This window comes from Vicugna pacos, chromosome 8, assembly GCF_048564905.1.
Source record: "Vicugna pacos chromosome 8, VicPac4, whole genome shotgun sequence".
Lineage (NCBI taxonomy): Eukaryota > Metazoa > Chordata > Mammalia > Artiodactyla > Camelidae > Vicugna > Vicugna pacos.
The window spans coordinates 61,317,241-61,343,348 of NC_132994.1; the positions used below are offsets into that span (position 1 = coordinate 61,317,241).

General features: G+C 36.8%; 1 protein-coding gene across 4 annotated transcripts in view; it reads right to left on the minus strand.

The window, feature by feature from the left end:
• The window catches only part of EPM2A (EPM2A glucan phosphatase, laforin), a 96,922-nt gene that overhangs the window by 38,853 nt on the left and 31,961 nt on the right, over window positions 1-26,108 (minus strand). For 3 of the 4 annotated variants that reach the window (XM_072965982.1, XM_072965981.1, XM_072965979.1), the window contains exon 2: window positions 9,014-9,188. In XM_072965982.1, coding sequence (XP_072822083.1) covers window positions 9,014-9,075 — 62 coding nt within the window. In that variant the 5' untranslated portion in view covers window positions 9,076-9,188. The remainder of the gene's footprint in view (window positions 1-9,013; window positions 9,189-26,108) is intronic. The other variant, XM_072965980.1, reaches the window with a different exon arrangement.

Consider the following 26,108-nt stretch of genomic DNA (forward strand, 5'->3'; position numbering starts at 1 on the left):
AAGCAGGATTATTTTTGTCATGTGTTTGTGTCCAGATGTGCATTTTGATCAGGAGTCGAGGTGGAACACGCTGGTGCAAGAAAACAGAGTCTGGGAATGAGGTCAGCTGCCGTGGCCTCAGAGCAGGACCTCGTCGATCTGGTTCCCACTTTGCTCCCCTGGAGCAGGAGGGGATGCTGTGTAAGATTCCTTCTCTCTCAGCCAGAAGGAGCTCAGGGTTACAAAGCATTATTGTGGTTTTACTTTCCGAGTGGAACCCTGTACAGCACCTGTAACCTATTCCCTGAAGCCTGGAGTCCTGACCCAGCCCTCCATCAAACACGTCACATGGCCTGTGGGGAGAAAACAATCTTTTCCCTGTAAGATGGAGAGCCTGCACAAGGAGATGTTATCAGTGCGTGTGTGTGGGGGGGTGTCTATGTGTGTGGGGGGCGCATATCTGTGTGTGTGTGTGTGTTGATACACACAGTATTTTTACAGAGTATCTATCAGCTATGTGCTGAAACACCTAGTATTTACATATGCCAATCAATTATATTAATATTTCATCACTATTGATTCATTTATCAGAAATGACATCTACAGGACATTCAAAGAAAAAAATTTAAAGAACTCAGAAAAAGGACGAGAAAGGCAAATCACAACTTATCAAAGCATAAAAATAAAGACCTTGCTTTTCAAAGAAGTCTGTGAATGCACAAGTCACAATAGGACCTTTACTTATAGCCAACAACAAAACTGACTGTCTTATAATATAGTACGTAACATGTGCGTTTTGACTACTGCTTCTTAGCTGACCCCTCCACCATGGGTTTGATCATCTTTGCATTCTCTTTGGCCAAAGAAGAGCCTATAACCTAAGAAACTAGTCATTTTAAGCCCATTTAAATGATCACAATCAATGATTGACAAAGTTACATGAATATATCAACACTGAAAACGAGAAAGCAGCATTCCCCAATGTGTTCACTGACTCCAGTCTAAGTAGATCTGCTGTTCTTCCTGAAGTAGACCTTCCATAATGGTTAGCTTAATAAATTTAACTCTAGCTCTGAAACATATGGTATATAATTTCCAAACCATCAAGACTCCATTTTTGCGTGTTACTTAGACTTCTTTCTGATCTGTCTAGAGTCACACAGAAAATTGTCAAAAATACTCTGTCTTCCATATTCACTTAAAATAAGAGAATAACTTCTTTGCCTGCCATGGCCACTATAATATTGGAATGGGAGAGTCTTGTAAAAATTAAAATTCATGAGTCAGTACATTTACATTCCATTAGTTACCCCATCTATATATCTCATTCTAGCCTAAAACTCCCCTCTCTTCTCACTCTTGTCTGATGACCTTGCTTCCTATCTCACGGAGAAAAGAGAAGAAACAAAAATTGAACTTCCACATGCCCTCACCACTTCACTGACCTGCCTGCATCTGTGCCCAAGTTCTCTGTTTCCTCCAGGACCATGGATGTACTCTTTGTTCTCCTGGACTCAGATCATTCTTGCTTACGAAAAGATTTTGCTCCCAAGACTCTCGCCTCTCTCTTAATCATTAACTGTGTTCCACTCCGTGGGATCATTTTCATCAACATCCAAACATTCTGTAATAGTAGCTGTCGTAAATTACCCTCCCCTACCCTATACATCCCTATTTCTCTGCTCTCTTTTGTAGTAAAAAAATCCATATTTTCATAGCAAAACTGCCATATTTTCCCCACATAGTGAGTTAGGGATCCAAACTGCTTAACTTATATGATAGAATATTCCCTCTTTCTTACTACCATTCCTCAGACACAATCTGAGATCTGACAATCGAGTTCTCTCCTTCAATCAGGCTTGTCTCTCATTTGCCTGACCAAGAATTTCAATCATAATTTAAATAACAATGTCGTTGATAACATACAAGGCAGCACAGAATCCAGCTGCTTCCTTTCTAACTGTACTGAATCCATATCAGCGCTATCAGCAAAAACTGGCTTCTCCATGACCTTTAGCAGATATATTTTAAATGACTTCTAAGAAATAAGAATTAAGGGGTATGTTCACAGTAGCTCATATTACCATTAAGATGCTAATATCTATCACTAAGTTTTTGACACAATATTAAAGATAAATCATCTCAATATAATTATACATGTAATATTAAATATACAATCTACTTTAATATACTTAAATCTTTCATATAAGAACACTTATTTTAATCATAAGAAAAAGACGACAGCCATCAACTAATCTGGCCTTGTAAATATGAACAGCATTATTTATACATGGAAAAGGAACTCTTCAAGGAAATCTCCTACACTCAGTTAATACTCAACAAAAAGCATTGCCCGATCAGCAGAACTCAATAAGAAGAAAGATTATGCTGTTTCCTTTCCTAGTAGAATGAACAATTATAATCTTGGTTTCAATGTTTAGAAAAATCTCAAATCATCCAATCATACGCAAATACAAATTGAAATTAGATTCTTCCTTTGGTCAGTAATGTCTTGATTGTTAACTACAGAAGCAGGACAATGTAATTAGGTCCTGTTGTTGCACAAAATTTTGTGGCTGTTCTCTATTTACTGCAAAACAGATTTCTTGTCGAAATTTGATTAAAATCTGAGCCATGTAAAAATATCACTATAAAATAAGTATATACATACTTATTAAGGATTATTTATTCACTGTCTATAAATGGTGCACAAATAATAGTTCCAAATGCTCCTGTCGAGTATGTCCTGAGCTACAAAAATGAAAGGAAGTAGCCCCAGACTGCAGGTATTTGATGGCTGAATCTGAAATCAGAGAAGCTGATATGGGGTATACTCATTGTTAGGCCAATATAATATATTGGCAGAATGTTGCGTAGGGCTTAGTTTTTTAAATTAACTTTAATCCTTGATTATTTCCTGAACTGCCATTAGTATTCATCTACTTCAACCAGCTCACTTTGTAAATCAGGAAACTGAAATCCAGAACTGCTGGACTGTCCCAAGGTTACCCAGCAGCAAATGAGAGAGCTGGGCTGGCACCCAGTTCCTCACTCTTTCTCCAAAGTAATTAATTCCATTCATTTGGAAAATGTGCTAGATAAAACATTATTTTTAAATGTGTGAAATTATTGTTCTACAGTGTATGAAGTAAATTTTGAGTTTTGAAAATTACTGTCTACCTTTTCTTTATAAGCCAGAGAGGCTGCAAAGTATAATCATGCTTTTATAACACATTTTCTAAACTGTAACATTTTTATAAGAGTGTAAAGTGTGACTTTCATAAAGTCTAATTTACGGCTCTCGAAATGTGTTTAATTGGCAATAAGCCTTTTCAAGATACAGAAAATACAGTCCCTTTCCACTAAAGTCTCATTAAATTAGTTATCTGTGTCTTTAATGCAAACATTCATTCTTTTGCATAAAAAAAATCTATTGAAGAGGGGGATGCAGTTTGGTACCAAGTACAGTCTGAATATGGAAGTATACATTGATTTTAAAAATCTCTTTCTAGCATAGTAGAATCTTAGCTGGGTCAGAGGAACAGAATACAAACTTAATGTTAGAAAGAAAGAATTGACAATATTTATAAAGCTACTCTTTACCAAGGTTTATATTAGACACTTTGAGTATTTTATTTCACTTCAATTTTATTGCAGAAAAATTGATTCCACATCTAATTTGACTCTTTCATCAAATCCCTTTAAAACAAGCATGAAAAGATTTTGTGAAAAAAATTAAACACACAAAACCTCAAGAGAGAGAGCACAGGAGGAAAGACAACAGAACTGTGGAAACTAAAAAGCAATTGGTTGATCACTGAATAAGCTAGCAGACTGAAAAAATATTAAGTGCTAAGGCCAACAATAAAGAAAGCTGAGGAACAACTAGACTTAGACTACAGAGTCCCCAGTAGGCTCAGAAACTGGGGCTGCCAGGGACTTCTGGATGTGGGGGGACAGGACGCAGAGAACTGGTTGCAAGTCTGTTTAGGAAGCAGCCAGCCCTCAGATTTATTTCCACTGTCCTCAGCTGGGACACTGTCCCTCTCCCATCCTGACAAAGACTAGAGGTTTATCTTCTGGAAGGTTAAACAAGTCTTTGGACTGGGGGACACTCAGATAATTCAATGAGGAGCACCTAGAAAATAAAAAGTGATAGCAGAAATAAAAAACTAAATAGCAGTGATGGATGATTAAAGTGAGAAAATCTGGAGAAAAAAAATACAAAGATATGCAAAATATAAAAGACTCAAGCCATGATTCCAGTATCTGAATAATAGGAGTTCCATAAAGAGAAATAAATCAAGAAATTTAGCCCCAAAGAATTTGAAATTGCAGAATTTACAGAATTTACAGGACTAAAAATTCTACTCACTGAGAGCTTGGCAAAAATGGATAAAATGGAGACCCACATCAAGATATTCCATCATGAAATTTCATAATATTGAAAATGAAAGATTCTAACAGTTCTGGGGGTGACTCAGTTCAAACATAAAGGATTAGGAACTGTAACGGCTTCAGTTCCTCAATAGCACACCTGAAAGCTACACACTCACCAAAGGAGATTTGGACATTTGTGAAGCGTTAGGGGTGTTAAGCAGCATTTACACAGGCATACGAATAATCATGTGCCATACTGATCTCATCAGAAAGACGGTATAACTACTGGGAGGGTTGAACAACAGGAGGATGTCACTGAGGTTTGAGGGGGAGAGGAAAAAAAAAAGAGCTAAATCTTCATTATTCATGGTGTGAAGACAATAGATAATATCAAAAACTAAAATCAAGAAGTAGTAATGTAATCATGGTATTTATCATTTACTTGAAAGTAATTAGAATAATCAGTTTAAAGATGTGAAAGTGGTTGCCTATAGAAAGATCAAAGTAGAGGAGATGTGGAGGTACGGGAGCAGCAGACTTGTCTTCACAATCAAGCCTGCAGACCTACTAGATTCATTAAACACGTGCATGTACACCTTGCACTTGTTATTCTCCTTAACTTGGCTTCCTTCCCACAAATACCCTCCTGGAAAAGAAAAATCCTTCCCATTTCTGTTCAAGTTCTACTCGAAAAGATTTCCTTACACGAAAGGTTTCTCCTTCTGCCCCTCATTCTTCTGCATATACAAGCTCATTATAAAAATTATCTCACTCCATTACAGCTGTTTATGTGCTTGTCTTCCACAAGAACATGAGTTCCTGAGAGCAAGGGTCATTGTCCCTCCATCTTTGATTGTCCAGCACTGAATGCAGGGGCTACACAAAGGAGCCCACACAATTTTTACTGGATGAAAGAATTTGCCACACTACGTAAAATTTAATTATTAGATATTTTTAAAATCTTAAAATCTTGTAAGTCTTATCCTTACTGATACTGGCAACTCAATTTTTTATCTCAATTATAAAAAAAAATCTAGGTGTGATTCTATTCCCATATTCAAACTAAAGGCTGGTATTTTGTGATTACAAATTAGTAGGTGAGTTTGACTATCTCTATTATTACACATGTTCAATATATAACCTATCATGTGGGCATCTCTTTTAGCAGCTAAAATAAATTCACAAATTACTGTAGCACTGTACAGACAGATGAATATAGCAAGCAGTAGCAATTAGATGTCTTCAATTAAATAATGAAATATATGGATGGCTTTTCAATTCTTTTCTTATAAAATGAATGCAGATTTTTATCTTGTCCCGTTTCAAGACAGGATGAATTGCGGCTGGAATTTATAAGGGGAGTTAGACTAAAATGACTGATGGTACATAAAAATCTTCCCTTTTTAAATTCTAAATGACTCTATTAAACTAATCACAGAAGTTCTCACATTTTTCTGCCCATAGGAATCATTTGGAGAGACTGGGAAAAAAAGATTCCAGGACTTGATGGGACTCACGAATCTGTATTGTAAAAAATCAAAACACCCAATTTGGTCTTCACTTTTAAAAATCATACCACCTAATTGATTTTCAAGTAGCTAATTTTGAGACTGAACTGTGAGAAACACTGGAGTTAATGGGACTTAAAAGCAGGGATATGACATCAGGTCCACTATAAACAATTGTTACTTATTTCCAAGTTCTTAGTTAATAGAGGGGAAAAAGAAAGAATACTACTGTTAGGTCCAAAACAATGATGAGGATGAGATTTTATCACATTTATATATGTATACAGGTATGTGTATCTGTGTGTATTATATACTACATATATAATATCCCAGGTGTAAGTATGTTTATTATGCATTATACATACTATGCATAAATTATATACTTTATATACATATATATTATGTTATATAATTTTTTATATTACATATTTTTTCTTTTTACACCTGAGGATAATAACAGGCTGAACTACCTGAGAATCCAGTAGGATAGAAAGTTAGATATAAAACAAAGTTGCTTTAAAGAAAATTTTAAAATGTAACCTTTCTTGCGTGAATGAAGAGTATCTGAACTATGATTTGTACTCACTCCATACACAGCTATGATACTATATGTGAAGCTGAAGAAATACCTTCTTTAAAAACTGAAACATCTACTTGGGGTGCAAAGGCTCTCAGAGTGAGAGGTGTGCCCCACACAGATCTTCCCATCTTTTCATTCAGGGAGGGGTGGCAGGAGGGCCCAGGCTGACTGTCTGCTTCTGCTCCACTCAGGCAGAGGTGATCTGCCCACACGTCCACAGCTTGCGTCAACACTCTCACAGGTATGGAAGCTAGTAGTGGCAGAGGAAACTCATGCCCACCAAAATTAATAACCAACCTTCTGTATTTCAAATAATGAATATAAACAACTAAGAATTAGTAGTTATTTTTTAAATGAACAATAAAAGAGAGAAAGATCAAAATGAGTAGAGAACTGATTTAGGAAGAAACAAACTGTTTAGTAAGAGAAGATAACTTAAAAAAATTCTCCTAAGTATTCTAAGAAAGATTCAAGAATGTATCTGTTCATAAACTAGAACAAAAAATATGCAAAATGGGAATAAAAGAATAAGGAAGAGCTCATGAAAATAAAGAACACAAAACTAGGAATCAAGATTAAGGGGGAAAAAATGTGGTGAGTTGGGGGGAAAAAAAAGAAGTCTCCTAAAATATAAAGCCATCAAAGCAGAAGCTGAAAATATTTTTAAAGAGTCAAGAATAGAGTATAAATCCACGAGGTCCAGCATCCACCTTAAGGGGTATCTCTACTGGAAGAACAAAGACAGTGAAGGCAGAGAAACAATCAAGCAGCAGAGGAAAATCCCTAGAGCCTAAGACGTGACTCTTCAGAGAGAAGATGTGGCTCAGCAGAAATGCAAACCAACCCATAAACACATCCTCGCTAAATATCAGAACATCTCAGTGAATGTTCCTTTTCATTCTTCTCTCTGGATCCTCTTCTTGATCCTTGATTTGTGTGGACCCAAGGGCTCTTCTTTTCTTTGTCGTTTCTTCATCTTACTCATTTGCTAAGTGATCTCATCTAGACTTACCATTTTGAATGTTATCTATACATTGATAATCCCAAATTTATCTCTCTACTTCTAACCTCTCCCCAAAACTCCAGACATCAAGTTAATTTTGTTTCTGCAATCTAACCTACATTTCAAATGCAGTATGTCTAAAGTAGAATTTTTATCTCAATCCCAACTCCAAAGTGCTCTTCTAAATCTCTGCCATCTCAGTAAACGGTTAACACCATTAATCCAGTTGCTCAGACCATAAAACCACAAGTCATACTTAATTCCTCTTTTCCTCAGGCTCTGCATCCAAGGCCAACATCTAACGTGAATTTATAAGAAAGGTATGTCCAAGAAGAATGTTAATTCCCTAACACTGTGATGAAGTTACATTCTTCCTCTCTCCCACCCCTTACAACGCTGTTTGTATTCATTGTATCTCTCATTCAAAGCAATACAATTTTTAAGTACATGAGAATGGATCTCTTGGTCTATGGTACAAGTACTGCATGTTCTACAGCAAATAATACATACATAATATTTTAAATGTTGGGCATTGGTTTTAAATTTTAAATCAGCAAAGTATGAAAGACATTTCTATTTGCTGGATAAATTTAAGTTCTATAAAACTTGAACATGTATAAGTAATGGAAAACAGGAGTTAATGGGTGGAAGCAGATGTGGAGGAACATATAGGGGCAATAAATCTCTGATCTTACAGGGTAGGAAATCAAGAGACACTGTAAAAAGAAAATTATGGGTCAAGAAGTAGAATTTTTATGAAGTTAAATAACAAAAGAATTATTTTAATGAGCCTGGTAGGGATTGGGAATCAGGAGAGAAAATGAGTATAAGTGAGCTAAATTTCTCTCACGTCATAGAGGAAAATTAATAGCGATTTTTGAGTTGATATATTTACAATTAAAATATGTGCATATTATTTAAGACTTGGTTTTAACTTCCAGAAGAACTAACCATAAAATGGTTAAAAATAATTATTTCTGATGAGTGGGAATGAATGAAAATGTATTGAATCTTACTTTTCATTTAAAATTCTCTTCTGTGTTTGAAGTTACAGTATGGCACATATTATTGGCATAATAATTAAGCAGACAAATAAAAATAAATATATTAATAAATAATAGAGCAAGTGATCATATCCAATCTAGTTTTATGTCTACATCTTCACTCATGTTTATTAGAATAAAATTTTATAAAGAGACACCAATTCTTGTTTCACTATTGCTTAGTAGCATAAAAGATTAAAATACTGATTTAGGATCGTTTAGTCTAGTTTTTATTTTTATTCCACTATGTAAGTACAAAGATTGGTTAACTCTCGTCTGGTCTAAGTATGTTGATGTCAGGCTATGTATTTAATAAAAGAATTCTGTAAAAAGGATCCTTCACATCTGGAAGCAGAGAAGCTCACACAGTAATTCACTGCAATTTACCTCCTCAAAGTACCACAGGCCTATACAACCCCGCAAAGAGAAAAACTGCAGTTTTGAAGACAGTAAATACTTCCATCGTCCTAATGCTACCCTTGTCCTACTTCTGTGCTTATAAATATGGCACTATTTTTACCTTGAGTAATGCATGGCTTGGTGGCCGGCAATATTAAAATAGAAGTCTGTTGTGTGCTTCATCTCATTGGTGTGCCCAGTGGCCTCGATCCAGTGTCCTATGGGGAGACAATAAACACCATCCACCAAGTTGTTTTCATTATAAATACAGCAACGATCGTGGTGAGGTCCATTGCCTAGAACAAGAAGGAGTGACAGACAGGGCAATTACATCAATTAAGCAGCCACAAAGTAGCTGATGCAACATTGATAGTAAGATGAAAATAAATATAAAGCTGCATAATTAATACATTTCAGTATAAACAAAAACAGTCTAGAGTAAGAAGGAACACAATGCAAAAAAACTCTAGTGCTGCTTATGAATTTCATAGAGTTCTATGCTCCTTTTGAAAACGTGGATATTTCCAAAAGCACAGTAACTCTCAGAATTTCATGGTACCTCTCAGTGCCTTAGGAGCCCATTGTGAGTCATTTCGCAGCCTGATAAGCTGCTGTTAGGGTTTTTAAAGCCATTAGTGTCCCTGCACTGCATGCTTTTCACTTCTTGGTATGCAAATTTATGATTAAAATCAGTAATAAAGTGTTTCATATCAGCTCAAAAAAATAAAGAAATTTCAAAAAATAAATACATTAATAAATAATAAAACAAATGATGACATCTAATCCAGTTTGCATGTAAACCAGTGGTTAGTATTTTCTTCAAATGGAAAAACTAAGTATCACAGAGGTTAACTAGCTTGTCCAGGGTCACAGAACCAACAAGTACAAAGCTATCAGTAACCTGATACCCCTACCCCCCACCTTTCAGGCACTGGATACCTTCATGCTGTTTTCTGCCTACTCCACATGCACTGAGACGTACCATCTTCCTTCCAGGGAGGGGAGCAAAAGAGGCAGAGACAGAAGAGCATGTTTCTGAAAATACTATTTGCGGACATCACAGTTCTGCCCAGTTATCAGCTACATTAGTAAACAGATCCTTTATTTCTATAAAAATTATAAGTCATAAATTATTTTTATTAGCCCTTCTTATGTGACCACCTGATTTCAAATCATTCTTTTCCTTAAACTACCTAATTTCCATTTATTGTCCTTAATAAGAAAAACATATAAGCAAAATAAAATAAGGATAAGTCACATTTATTATGAATATGAAAATTCAACTCATGTGTTCCTTGCTCTGCCTTACAAAATATTTAATCTAAGGTTATATGGCATACAATCTGTTTTTTAAAAATCCTTAAATCATTGGGCAGTTCTTTAGACTATAACCCTCCTCCATCAGACAGGAGGTACAGGGTGGCTCCTTTAATAAATCATCACAGATCTTCCTAGCTCAGTTTTCTCTTCGTGGCTATGAGGCACTACACCAACTGCCCCAGTAACCCTGATACTCAGTAGATGAAAGCCAAACTACACTAGTGATCCCACTTCTAGAAATACATCCAACAGAAGTATAACAGAGTAAAGAAAGATACGCAGATACATACATGGTGTAGCAATGCTGTTTTAATAGCTAATACTATACACTATATAAGTTATCTATTTATTCTTCCATAAATATTTATTGAATGTCAACTGTATGTACTAAGTCATGTTAAGGATTTAGGTATTTCCCATAAGAGCAATAAAAAAAAATTTAAGCAGGCAGGTGACATGACCAAATTTTTATTTTGAAATTATCTCTCTGGTTACAGAGTCAAAAGTTAATTCAAGCACAAAAAGATCAGAAGAAGAAAGTCCGTTAGGAAACTACTGCATTAGCCCAGGTAAGAGATGATAAAAGCCTGGAGGTAGAAATGGAAAGAAGGGGGAAGATTCAAGAGGGAAAAGCCACAGGATTTGGTGGTTAATTGGATATGAGAGGTGAAGGAACAAGGGAAGCAATAAATACTCCTAGGCTTCTGGCAAATATAACTCAGCATACAGTGGTGCCATTCCCCGAGACGTGAAATCTGGAAGAGTTGGAAGGGAAGATCATCAGCCTGGTTTTGGCGTTTGAGGCTTAGAGTGCTATTTAGATACAAAAGGAGATGTCAAGTAGGGAGCTGGAGTTATTGGTTTGACACTCAGACCAGAGATGTGAATTAGAAACATAAGTTTATGAGTCACCTAAGTATAAGTGGTTATTGAGACAAGGATACAGATGAGTCACACACACACAAATGCTGACTGAGAAGAAAAGGCTTCTAGAACCGAGTCTGAAAAGCATTTCCACATTTAATAGCTGAATAGAGAAGAATGAGCTTATAAAGGAGGTAGAGAAAGAGAAGCTGGAGAGGATAACTAGGAGTAACTGAGGCGTGACTGAAAGTGTGAACAGAGATGAAAATATCTGGCAATTTTTCAAAAAATATTAAATTTGCAAGTATCATACAACCCGACTATAATCCCAGTATTTATCCCAGAGAAACTAAGCTTTTACTCATGCAAAACCTGTAGAAGAATTTTACAGCAGCTTTATTCATGATAGTCAAAACCTAGAAACAACCCAGATGTCTTTCAATGGGTGAATAATTTAACAGATCATGGTACATCCACACCATGATTTACCCATAGAAGGGGATGACCTAAAGATACATGCAACAACTTACGTGAATCTCCAGAGAATTATGCTGAGTGAAAAAACGTCAATCTCACATACTGCATGATTCCATTTATATAACATTCTTGAAATGAAAGAAAACATAAGATGAGATTAGTGGTTGCCAGGGGGCTGGAGGTTGGGGGCTAGGAGGAAAGTGGGTAAGGATAACAGAGCAACAAGAGAGATCCTTGCAGTGATGAGAATGTTACCATTGAGGGAAATGGTCAGTTTACACAGGATCTTTCCTTACTATTTTTTACAACTGCGTGTGAATATACAATTACTTCAAAATAAAAAAGTGTAATTAAAAAATAAATCCTGGTTTGTTTTTTCCAAATAGACTGGAGAATTTTTCAGTTTTGATTTACTTTCTGTTCCATAGGGCTGGCCTAAAAGTACAGTGTGTAATGCATTGTTTACTACCATGGTGATCACTTGAGCCTAGAAGCTTAGTTAACTTTTCCAGATCTCATATGCCTCATTAAAGAGTCCGCTGGCTATGTTCTAACAAGGTTGAAGGAGTAACTTTGTGTCAGGGGATGGGGTAGTGGGGAGGGAGCAAGTAGGAGTGAATTATCTATCCAGACTGAAGTCAGCCATTGCCAGTTATTCATTAGCATTAACTATATTTAATCTTATAATAGCCTATAATGAAAAAGAATATGAAAAGTAATATATATGTATAACTGAATCACTGTAAAGTACAGCAGAAATTTACACAACATTGTAAACTGACTATATGTCAATGAAAATAAAATCAAATAAAATAAATACACTTACAGACAGCTACTAAGGTGGGGATAAACTCATCTGTGTTATTGGCAGAGAAGTGGAAAAGGACTGGTTTAGTTAACAGTAAACACCTATTTCCTTAGAGCAGATTTGGGCATCATGTTACTTGTTTATTGAGACAAGTTAGGTAAGTTAAAATAAAGTGAATAAACGTGAAGGAGTAAGAGGTCTGCTTTTTGGGCATGCCCATTAAAGCCAGAGGAGTAAGAAACCTCAGAATCTAAAAATCTAACTGAACATTATTTTAAATAGCTTATAAGTTTTAAAGTTCAGGTTAAAATGACTTTGTTTTTTATAAAGTCAGACGTTTTAAAATTATTTTGGATAAATAAAATCTATTGGATAGTGTGGTCTACTTAAAATTAAAATTCTAATTATTATTCATGTTATTTTATTTGACTCTATCCTCTTTGACGTTTAATTACTTTGCCGTTTTTATTTCCAGCACATGAACATAAATTCTGAACCTAACACATTAATCTCTAATTTTAGCTAGTAATTCATCCACACCAGATCTCTCTCACGCCCCATCTGTTACTTACTACTCCAGATGCTATTGGTGCATTAAGCCGTACAAATACAGTATAATCATTACCAACTCTGGCACTTTGATATTCAGTTCTAATGGCAAAACAAAACAAAAGGCAAAAAATCTTTTTGGTCAACCAACTGCCTCTTTGAGAGTGGATCCTGTTCCAAATGAGCACTTTGATACATTGCAATATGCAAGGTAGAAAACAGCTGGGTTTGGGAGTAGTGATGGGAGACTGAACTGCATCATAGAGTAGAGGACACAGGTGCAATCAGGGAAGAAGAAGATGGGAAAAAGGATGTGAAGACTGAGAAGGAGAAGGAAAGGTGAGATGGAGAAAGGGGGCAAAGAAGAGAAGATCCAACTGGCAGACTACACGAAGTGGCTAATTAAAACACAGGGTCAGGAAATAGCCGGCCGGGAGCAGGTAAATTGCAGCAAGTGTTTCCATGCCTTTCTATAATATTCCTCTCTTCTCCCCGGCCCCCACCCCCAACCTTCAATATAACCTACTACATTCACACACAGATTTCTTGTATGGAGAGAGAGAAGACAGGCCACTAATGAAAATTTATTTAAAAATTGAATTTGTTGCCTAGGTTGACTTGATACAGAACAGGGCAACATAAGCAGGCAACAAGAAGCTGCATCTGCTAAGCAGAGCAGAAGCAGGAAAGCAAAGGTGAGGATTTAAACCTTCCCTGCTACACAGGCATCAAAGAGACGGCTCCAGCCTCTGCAGCCTAGAGGAACGGGGACTGATACATACATGCCGTAAGGAGGAAGACACAGTTAAACTCTAACCTATGCTATTATAGACTCTTTACAAGCTTTCTGAATCTGCACACACACAACAAAATAAAATTTTAAGAAAGAAAACAAGGAAAGTTAATAAGAAAATAATAAATAATACAAGACCTAGGAAGAATATTTTTATTTTCAAGATTTTTATCTCATTTGATTACAGGAATGCACAAATCTTAAATACAAAGTGTTAAGTAGACATGGCAAAAATAATGAAATCTGGCTAATGAAAATTAGGAAATCAGTGACTAGCTAGTGTATGAAGAAAGTTCTATATTAATTCAGGTAGGTATGTAGACCAAAGCCCAGTTCTTGTATAACAATTTTACATTAAAATAATAGAACATTTATATAGTCAAGGGTGCTATGCCAAGAGTTAGATCTGAAATAAATAACTCCTAGGAAAAATCTAATACAAAACAATCCAGCAAATACAGGAAACAGCTCCAAGAGTTTTGATTATAAAAAAAATAATGACTTAGCAATGATGAAAATGGGAATTAGATTTAGAGATAATAAGATTTTTCTACAATAGATACAAAAATATTATTTGTTAAGGAGCTAGAGTTTGGAGGACCAGAAAGGAAAACATCAAATGTGACAGGGTGGTTCTGGCAATGAATCAAACATCTGATTCAGGGGGGTGTGTATGTGTGTGTGTGTGTGTGTGTGTATGTGTGCAGGCATGCAGATATGTGTATGTGTGTTTGTCTTTCAAGGTAGAAAACTAATTATTATTGGTGATTGCTGTTTTTATGACAAGTTGTAAGTTGAAATGAAAAATACATAAGCTTTATCCCTTCTGTAAGCCTGTACACGTAAACCTGTCTAACCCTTTTAGTCAAAAACGAGCCACTCAGTCTAAGACAATTACTTGACAGAAACACAAGTCGGAGGGCTCCTACCTTTGTATATGATAGAGATGGCCTCACTCGTTCTCATTAATAATCAGACTTAAGACCACTCACATATGCTTCAAATTCCGTGAGACAATCAACAAAAGTCCTTGAGACAGCAGTTTAGTAGGTGGGTGTGACATGTTGATCCTCTCGAAGGTGAGCGTGAGGTGTGCAGTAAGGGCAACAGCAGGAGTGGTTAATAGAGCTTAGCCGTGGATTCACTCTCTGCCAAGCCTCCAGAGGGGATCTTTTAGGTACAACCCCCCAAAGAGCCTTGATCAGTTCCCGCTAAGAATTTTAAAGAAAAACTTGATTAATGCCTGCCAAATCATACAGAGCAGAAAATATTAGAAGGGGAAAACTCCCATGATTAGAGAGAGAGATAGGTGAAATGGAGGCTTAGATCAAGCTAGGTTGAAGAAATACAACAACAACAAAAAAGTTATGGGAAAAGCAAAATTCAATGGTTCCTTTCTTAAAAGATTTACTAATACTTTAATATCTCATTGTTATGAACTAAATTATGTACCCCCAAATTTATATGTTGAAGGCCTAACTGGCCTTTATCCGGAGAAAGGGGCTTTGGGAGTGTATGGTCAAGTCACTCAGGACTTGGTCAACTTGGCTGTTCTCCCGCTCTCTGTATGTCCCCGCTCGAACTGTGCCTGCTTCACCTACACCCTACTCACATGACTGACCTTCCTACACAGTTGCCCCAGGCCCCAGCTAACATTCTTCAGGCTTTACATGAGAACTCTCCACTATATTTATTAAAGGGGCAGTGAGGGCCGTGGCTCTCTGCTGGTTTCCCAGATAAGCCAACTTGACATCAATTCCCTCTATGACTGGTAACCCACCCCCCTCCAAGAGCAAAGACTGCCGCCGCGTCCTGTCCACCGACCACTGCACATGCTGGGGTGTCCTTCCAGGGCCTTGCTTCAGACTAGTAAGATCACCCTATCCATTAAACCACTGACATCTCTGTCGCTAACTCTGGGCTCTCCCTCCAGTCTTGCCGGCCTGTGGGGTGTGGCCCAACAGGGAGGGAATTCACATTAAATGACATCATAAGGATGGGGCCCTGAACCAACAGGACAATGTCCTTATAAGAAAGGGTAGAGAAACCAGAGATTGCTGTTTCCATGCAGGGACAGAGGAAATGCTGTGTGAGGAAACAGCAAGAAGGCAGTCATCCGCAAGCCAGGAAACCAGACCAGCTGGCCCCCTGACCTGAGACTTCTAGTCCAGAAAATATCCAAGGATTACTGAGAGCATGTTATGTGTCCAGTCCTGTGGCACACTGAAGTGGAGAGTGAAACTTAAAACATGATTCTCACGATGAATCAACTATTGCTGATTAGACAAAGGTTGCACAGAGCAATTAGTGAAAGGAACAAAACTAAACTAAATGATGGAAATAATTTAAAAACTACATAAGATGCTGATACATGAACAGAATGTTCAAGGATTACAAATAAGCGTCCTCTTAAACGACATTTTCAATGTATGATGACCAGAATGCTACGTCGAGATGTATTTTAAAGAGCAGCTGGCTCACTAGGAAAAGAAATGACAGACACGTGGTGTGCGCATGGATGCAGAAGGCTGGGAAATGGAGGTGGTTGTATCAGTGTGAGCTCTGTCCACTGAGAAAAGGTTTGTGACAGAGCGGGTGGGTCTCAAGCTGTGACTGACAACAAGGTATGCTTGAGAGACTTAACAAAGAACACAACAGTGTATGAATGAGTATGATTCAAAGGAGGAAATAGGTAATGAGAACACATGTTTATTTCAGTGGGTAGAGTGACAACATATGAACCCACGGGGGTCAGAATGACTTACCAAATTCTAGACCAATCGTTGTAAAACAACTAGATGTCATGACTTGGAAAAGCAGAGAAGAGAATTACCACTTCTCCAGCCATGATTTTAGGAAGTCAGGCTTTTTTGTATGGCAGACGATTTACATTAATTAGTGACTCATACTGATACACACATCTTAAAATGGGGAGCATCTCAAAGCTTGAATGTTCTCTTTAAAAACATCCTAAAAATAGCATTACTAGGCAATTATGCTTCCATTTAAAATTAAATACAATAACAGAGCTCTTCTTTTGCATAATTTTTAGAGAAAATCTGAAACTTAGGTTGTTCTTAATAAGCTTGACTCAAAGCACCAAGACTGAATTATTAATGATTCATTCAATGTGATGATCATCTAGAGAGAAGCTAAAAGATTTGACCACCTGACTTTAAGTGATCAAATCTTTTGGTAGCTAATTATGCCATGACTCATGGGATTAAGCAAGAAGAGTAGAATATTAAAATGCTCCATCTCTGCATAATTGGATATTTGCTACATTCTGCATTTACTTTCTATGTCACATGCAGAGATGTTTATTCATGTGTTTAATAAATTTATATTTGATTACTCCAATAATTTTAATGTTGATTTTCCTACTGTCATTTACACAATTTTTATAGTAGTGTCTAGACTTTTGCTGTTAAGTTGTCAGGTCAATTTTTCTCTCCATAGCACTTTCAGAATTGACTAGAAATTTCATTGTGTTTCATTGTCTGAACACAAATGCAAGTCACACTATCAAAATAAAGCATCTATATTAATATTAGACTCACTCTATGAAGAAAATGCTTCTAAACAAATTTCACTGCTTCATTTAACTCACCTAGAAGCCCACGACAAAGGCTATGTTACCTATCTTTGTGTACTTTTAAGTCCAATGATGCTGAGGCAGAAAGCAGCACATTCCCTAGCAGTCATATCTCAAGTGTCCAACATTTAGGTGCAAAGAACACTGCAATAATCATATTCATCCGAGGAACTCTGAAGAACACTGAGGATTATTTTACATTTAACCCCATCCCAATACAACTAGCCCAGCACACATGTATTTTAGCAGTTTCATTGTAAATAAACATTTTGGCATGAAATCTCTCTTCAATTGAGGTTTTCTAGAATGTGGACTAAATGGTTTAATGAGACATTCCCTTGAGCTGATCTGGGTCTGATGGGAAAACGATCTCTGATGGCTTCATGCTTTGGTTTCTTCCAAGGCAAAAATATTTTTTGATGTTACAGAGATACAGCAGATGTCAACATCATATAGGCACTGCTCTGTCTCTGGAAAGAAACTAGAAATGAATAGCTAACTGAGTTAAAGTATAGAGTGGTCAAATATAATTTTTAAAGACTAGATTATTTCTGAAATTGAAAAACCAGATTAAAATCTTTTTAATGAGACATTATTAAAGGCTGTAAAAATAGAAGAGGGTCAGTTAGGTTGATTACCTTAAAATTTGCCAGAAATAAACTACACGTGTGTAAGAAACAGTTGGTGAAGAATTTTGCTTCTCTGAGTCCTACATCTGATTGCAAGCAACAGGAAATCTGACGAACAGTGACTTCAGTAAATACATGTGTGCCTCTCATGAACCAGGAGGTGTGAAGCCAGGCAGCCCAGGACTCGTGAAATACCAAGCGCCTCCTAAATGTCTGCTTTGCACAATGTCCTTCACACATTGACTCTGTCGTCATGCTTGTCAACCCATGTTCAAAGGGTGCCCTCTAGACCTAATGTCTGGACACTCCACTGGCCACAAAGAAGAGTGATGAGTCTCTGCTCCTTTTCGTGAGAAAATTGACAGCTTTCCTGGGAGCCTCACCCAAAAGACTTCCTACATCTCATTAGCCAGAACTAGGCGACAGGGACGTCCCTAGACCAACTGCTAGCCAAGGTGAGCAAAGAGTACCGTAACTGATCAGAGCAGTAAGGATTCATCCCACTGCCACTAACACAAGTCGGGATTTCTGTTATTCCGGGAACGTGGCAGAAAAGAATGCTAATTAGGCCACTGATGAGGACTTCCATGGGTCTGAACACATCACTTTTCTCCAGCAAATCACTTTGGAAGATAAACCACATTTCATTAGGTACCCCATGTCTCTATCTGATTTAATTCAAACATACTCAGTGCATTAAATTTTTAATTGTAAACTGCTTTTAAAATAAATCGACAGTAAAACTAAAAGCATTTTAATGTACTATAAAACCTTGAAAATTGAACCACCACCACCCCAACCCCCCCAACCCCCACCCCGGCCAAAAAGAAAGAGAGAGACTACAGGCTGTCTAGTTCTTGACTGTTTGGCTTGTATGACCTCTCCGCTATGACACAGACTCTCCTCCTAGCCTTAAACCTTCTCTTCCAGTTTTCCTGTCGTCTCTGTCCCACCATCATCGCTTCTAGTCTAATTTTTCTTCTAACTAGCTCTGTCCTCACCAAATACCCTCACTTCCCTATTCATTCTTCAGCGACCTACAATTCGGCATCTGCCCTCATCACTCCCCTGGAAAAACCCTTATATGAAGTCATCTCCTGTCAGAGTCATTTTTCACCTTTCTTTACCTGCCCGCAGCATTTAACGATAGTGACCACTCTCTGATGACGCTCCCCTCTGTTGGCTTCATAATACTCTTTCCCCTGGATGGCACGATATTATAGCAGCTAAGGGCATGGACTCAAGATCCAGACTCGGACTCCATCCCAAGTTATGCTATTCACTGTTTGTAAATAGTAACGAGAAAGTCGTTTCAGCAACCTGTGCCTCTGTTTCCACGTTTGTGATAAGGGGATCGCAGTACTATCTAGCTCATAGGGTTGTTGTGAGGGAATTCAATTAGATGACCCGTTTAAAGGACTAAACACAGGACCTACCACAGCTGGTGTTCAATAACAGCTCAATGACAATGCTTAACTGTTACTCTTCTCTTCCAGTCCTTTAAATCTGTTTGAAAAACTGTTCACTGGATTTGCAAAACAGGTAACCCCCTAAAATATGCTCAGATTGTTTTAACCACAGCTTTGTTCAGACCTACATGTTCCAAAGATAAGACTACTGATTTTTTTTCCAGCAATTTACCTAGCTTACAAAGTCTGACCAATCTCTTCCCAAACCATGCGAACTTCTCCCTAAAATCAACACTAATTGAAACTCCCAAATCTTGTCACTTTGAATTGTTCTCAAGGGAAATTTCTCTAGTTGTCTATTTTTATAAAATAACTCATTAATGCAAATACAAGACTTGACTTTTATTAATTTCTTCTTGTTGGTTTATTCCTGTCTTTGAGACTTCATATGTTGAATACTGCTTCTCTCAAATGAAACAGAAACTACTTCTCATGGTTTTCTCTCAATAGGAAATTGGACAAGCATGCTTCCTAAATTACTCATAAAAAGATCTGGCAGGAAAGGACCTATTATAAAGTGACTTGTGAAATGCCTCATGTTCCCACTGGTTTATTAATCAGAACACCTTAGTTTCAGTTGTTCAACTTACAATGGATCCACCAAACTAATCTATTAGCCAGCCAGTCACTTTCTAATTTGTGGACAAAGAAATGGTGAGATTTTTCTAAAATCCTTAACTAAGATACTCTGTTCCTCCATTTTTACCCCTTGCACAAATGAGGATTGATATTTCATGAGGTAAAACTTCTAAAGCAATTTTTAAATCTATTTAAAATATGTAATGATGAAATACCATCAATGGTACTAATGAAATACCATTAGTAAGTCCTTTGGAGTATCACTAAAAAGCTACAGATTATCTTCCACAAAAAGTTTTTCAAATGTTCATACACAGTGAAACAGCTTATCATTATCCTGTATATTAGAAGAGAGGAAATGTGGTTCCTAATTATGACCATAAGAAAAAGAGATGAAATTGTCATTAACATATCAACTTACATTTAGACATCTATCTTTTTTAACATTTTTTTCTCCTTGAAAACAACAAAAACGTATTTGACACAAAACAATTAAAATTTTCTTTCAAATGTCAGCCATCAAAAAAATAATAATTTCTCTAGCAACATCATTTTATAAGCAACTTTTCAATAATCTAATTTTCCAAGCAGCTACCTTCTCTTGTATAGAATCCAGTGATTACTGCAGTTTTAAAACTGCATTGATGGTCTCCTTACAAGTGAAAACTAGCAATCCACTATGTTGCTAAAGAATCTTGATTTTTTTTTTCTTGCTACAGGGAACACTAGTAGACCTGGACCACCACTTATATGGAAGCCTTAATATCAACAGAAGTCAGGGAGGAAAAACTTATCAAGCTTTATAAGTATACTTTTCTTGTTCAACTCACCCTGTAGAATTAATTTTCTAAGAGTATGACACAAAGTAAACTGATATGGAACCATAATGAAGTGTTTCACAAACATGTCACAGACATCAAAGGATTCAGCATAACAACTTTATCATCTTATGATACATAGGATAAAATAAGCACGTGGCATTATCAGTCAAAAATGACTACACGAGTTTATTTGAAAAAAATAAGTTGTTAAAGCATTTATAAAAAAAAGCCAATGACAAGATATTTGTAGGTGACTTCTTAACTGATTTTACTTGCCTACATCGAAGTAATTTACCTACATCTCAGCAAAATTAAGCTATCTAACACTTCTTCCCGAAAGAATCTACAGTTCTGTATAAATTGCTAGGTCTTAGTGATTGTCCTCACATTTATGTCATTAAATCATTTTTAAACGAATGGTAACAGTTTCTCAGAATTGTTTTGGGAGATAGGGAGTGCCTGGGAAGGGAAAGGGGAAAGATAAGGTTGTAAGAAAATGAGATGGTGATTAAATTCTTTTCTATGAGATTATATACAAACCCTAATATTATAGTGGCGTGCAAGTGAAATACTGCCATCCAGTGGAATTAAAGTATAATGAAAGACTTCAAATCTGAAAGATTACAAGACTTTCATACCACTTTTCAACTGGAATAACAGAGCTTAACAGTTTTCAAAATACTTTAAAATATATTATTCCCCCCACCGAGAAAAAAAAAATCCAGTGGGACAGAGGCAGACATGTGAGCACAACTTTTCCTGCGTCTGAGGATCTAGCAGATGACATGACTGGACAGAGTCCTTGGCTTCTCTATCAGCAAAGCAAGCACTGGAGCCCAAGGCTGCCGGCTCCCTGGCCAGTGCTGCTGACACCACACAGCCCCTCCTTTAGAGCCTCTGACATTTCTACCCTTGTCTGAACCCTGTATTTTCTAGGGAAAAAAAAGTGAGACTCGGAGATCATCAGGGCTTCTCAAACATTTCCAAGGGGTCTCAGAAAACGATTAAAGCAGTACCCTGCTGTCATGAAAATTCTTGTACTTTTCCTTTTAAAATTCCTGTGAGATTTGTGTTCTATTCCATATCATATACATGTCTGTTTTAATTAGAAAATAATAGAATTTTTTTTTCCTCAAATGTTTTTTAGAAAAATTATTGCTTTGAGACAATGGTGTATGTCTTTCCTGGGCTACAGATTCACTAGCCCAGGACCACAGCAAAGATGGAAAGACAGAGAGTATGACTATGCTAGTTTGAGACACCTAGAAAGTGCCTTGTTCAAATTCATTCAATCATCAAGTATTTAATGAACACCTGCCAAATGTCAGGCATTGTTTCAGATCCTGGGGACATACAGTGATAACAACTCCAAGTTATCAGTGGCATAGCAGAGCAAAGGTTTACTTCTCTCCCGTGCTAGAGCTCATTGTAGATCAGCTAAGTAAGGGTTCTTTTTCACTTTGTCATCATCTTCATGTGGGACCATAAGACAAAGCAATCACTTTTTGAAACATCAACAGTAACAACCTCTTGCTGGAGAGAAAAGAGTGAGGCAAAGTAACAGGAAGTGACACACATCATTTCCTCTTATGTTTTATTGACCAAAGCAAGTCACATGACAAAGAGACACTTCAACGGGACAAAGAAGAATAATCCTCCCATGGGGAGAGGACATAGATATTGGTTAAAATCTGCCACACCCCAGCTTTTACAACTACACTGAGAAAAGGGGGCTCTGGGTAACACAGAGGAAAGAGATCAGATCTGTCAACATGTGGATGGGAACTCAAGCAATTTAACTTAAATATCAAAAGGAAGGATTCTCACAGAAAGCTAGAGACTTGGAATATTTATGCTTCAGATATGTGAGATATAGATGAGAATGTATTAAACAAGTAGAAAGAGAAAAGGTATTTAGAATGTTTGTGAGTATGAATTATGTCTCAGCTTTAGACTCAGCATTTTATCAGTACAGACTCATAGAAGCTGCCTGTGTTCAGTGAAGGATATCACATCTCATCAGAAGCAACAGGGCAGGGTTTCTTAATGTGCATATACACCAAACTATAGCCAGGTGGGTGGGGGTATCAGAGCCAGATGTGTGCAAACTGAATCTAGCATCAACACTTAACAATTGCCTAGTTCACATATATGTAAAACCCACAACCAGTTGAATAGGGGCAACAGAGCCAGTATTTGCACTAACTGTATATATAACCAAAATACATGAGTTCCCTAAACTGCACGCTATTTTCCTTGCTCAATAACACGTACTCTAGCAGGAGGGCTGCATATGTGCTTCCCTCTGCTAATGTCAGAAGGTTAGGTCTCTGACCAGAAGCTCTAAAATGAAAGCCTTCATACTGATCTAATCAATGCTGATGACCTAGCCAGCTGCCAGAGAAAAAGGAAGCAACCTTACCTACAATGTCACCAGTGGACTGTGGCAGACACCCCCTAGAGAGTAAGATACTAATTTCCTGTATCCCTAATCCAAAGTATGTATATTACATGCATCTGTGAGTGTTGTGCATTAATCAGAAGGTTTTGTTTAGATAGATTCAATAATTTTATATTATATAATCATTTGCTGTATATAAGAATTGTATAATAAATATAAATTATTTGAAAAGGCTATCTCTGACTTTTCATATTACCCCACCCAAGCCAATGGAATAATGCAGCATGGTTGGTCACAGATCTAAGACTGCCATAGTTTTGACAGATATCCAGGAAAAGGGTACAGCACTAACAAAGAGTTGCATGAAATACTGGGGAAAAATAAGAGTCTAGGTAGCTGAAACAGATTGTTTTTAGGAAGTGGCAGGAAAAGTGCCGGCAAAACTAATTTTTTTTTTAAAAAAAAGAGTAAGTAACTGCCAAAATATGAGGAACATAAAAGGTCATACTGAGAAGTTTAGACTTATTTTATATGAAATAAGAAATCATCAGAGAATTTTTAATCACACATGTGACATTATTCAATCCGTACTTTAGGAAGATAGCAGTGCAGCATAGAGAAGGAACAAATAGAGAAGGGACACAAATGAGTTAGAGCTGTAGAAGGCCACTGAAATGCCAAGGCACCAAGCTACCGCAGAGGCAGTAAAATGAACATAAAAAAGGAGGAGGGTGTGGATTAAAATATTTCAACTGCAGAATCTCACACAGTGGTCTCCCAAGCCAGTTGCTTATCAAAAGTACCTGGAGAAATTGTAAAATTCCTATTCCTTGGACAATCCCAAAATTATTAAATCAAAGTCTTCAAGGATGTGGCCTAGGAAAATACCCCAGGGGCTCATGATGCAGGCAGCCCAGCCTAAGGAGTTCTCATGTTTCCATATACTTGAATGACTAAACTATGGTGTCTTTAAATCAGGAATACAGAAAAAGCAGCTTTGCAAAGGTTGATCATGAGTTGAAGTTTGAATATATTGAGTTTAAAGTACTTGCAGGGTATCCAGATGAAAAAATCTTATAAACAAAAGAATATATAAATCTGGAGCCCAGAAGAGGGATTAGAGCCAGAGCTGTATCATCATGGGATTATGGGATTGGAGGAGGTCCTCCAAAGAAAGAACATAGCTTAATATGAGACATGATCTGAGTAAAGAAGCTCAAAGAGCACTTATACTTAGCAGCAGTGCACAGAAAGATGAACATAGTAATATTAGGGTTGGCCAAGGAAGGATAAATGTACTGAACAGATAATCCCATTAAATCAGCATTAAACTATATTGCCTTACTTGTTTACAACAAAGTAAAGCACTATACAAAACCAATTCATGCATTTCAATGTAAAAGCTTCAATGTTCAGCCCAAGTTAGGTTTATCAGCAGCCTATCCTACAGTTACTTATTACCCATCCAAAGATCTGCATCAGTGTCACCTGAGGTGAAATTTTAAAATACATGGGCTCAATGACTCAACATCTTAAAAGCAAATAGCCCAATTAAAATGAATAGAAAGATGTGAAGAGACATTTCTCTAAGAAGATACACACACTTACATATATCTTCTGATTGACATATGGCCAATAAGCATATGAGAAGATGCTCAACATCATCGGCCATTAAGGAAGTGCAAATCAAAACCACAATGAAATGCCACTTCACACCCCCTGTGATAGTTAAAATAAAAAATACAGACAATAACAAGTGTTGTCAAGGGTGTGGAGAAACGGAAACTCTCATACACTGTTGGTGGGAATGTTAAAATGCTGCAACATTTGCAAAACAGTTTGGCAGTTCCTCAAAAGTTAAACAGTAGAGTTACCATATGATTCAGCAATTCCACTTCTGGGTAGATACCCAAAAAAAGTAAAAAACACACCACAGAATATAAGAGGCTACTAAGAGCAACTATATGCCAACAAAAAGGACAACCTAGAAGAAATGGACAATTTCTTAGAAAGGTACAGTTTGCCAAGACTGAACCAAGAAGAAATAGACAATATTAATAGACCAATTTCCAGTACTGAGATTGAATCAGTAATTTAAAAACTCCCAACAAACAAAAGTCTAGGACCAGATGGCTTCACAGGTGAATTCTATCAAACATTTAGAGACGAGTTAACACCTATCCCTCTGAAACTATTTCAAAAATTGCAAAGGAAGGAACACTTTGGAACTCATTCTATGAGGCCACGGTCACCCTGATACTAAAACCAGACAAAGATATCACAAAAAGAGAAAATTACAGGTCAATATCACTTATGAATATAGATGCAAAAATCCTCAACAAATTACTAGCAAATAGACTCTAACAATGCATTTAAAGGATCATACACCATGATCAAGTGGGATTTGTCCCAGGGATGCAAGGATTTTTCAATATCTACAAATCAATCAATGTGATACACCACATTAACAAACTGAAGAATAAAAACTATATGGTCACCTCAGTAGATGCAGGAAAAGCTTTTGATAAAATTCAATATCCACTTATGATCAAAACTCTTTAGAAAATTGGCATAGAGGGAACATATCTCAACCTAATAAAGGCTATATACATCAAGCCCACAGCTAAATTCATACTCAGTGGTGAAAAGCTGAAAGCATTTCCTCTAAGATCAGGAATAAGACAAGGATGCCCATTCTCGCCACTTTTGTTCAACATAGTTTTGGAAGTCCTAGCCACAGCAATTAGAGAAGAAAAAGAAATAAAAAGAATCTAAATTGGAAAAGAAGTAAAACTGTCACTGCTTGCAGATAACATGATACTATACATAGAAAATCTTAAAGATGCTACCAGAAAACTACTAGAGCTCATCAATGAATTCAGTAAAGCTGCAGGATACAAAATTAATATAC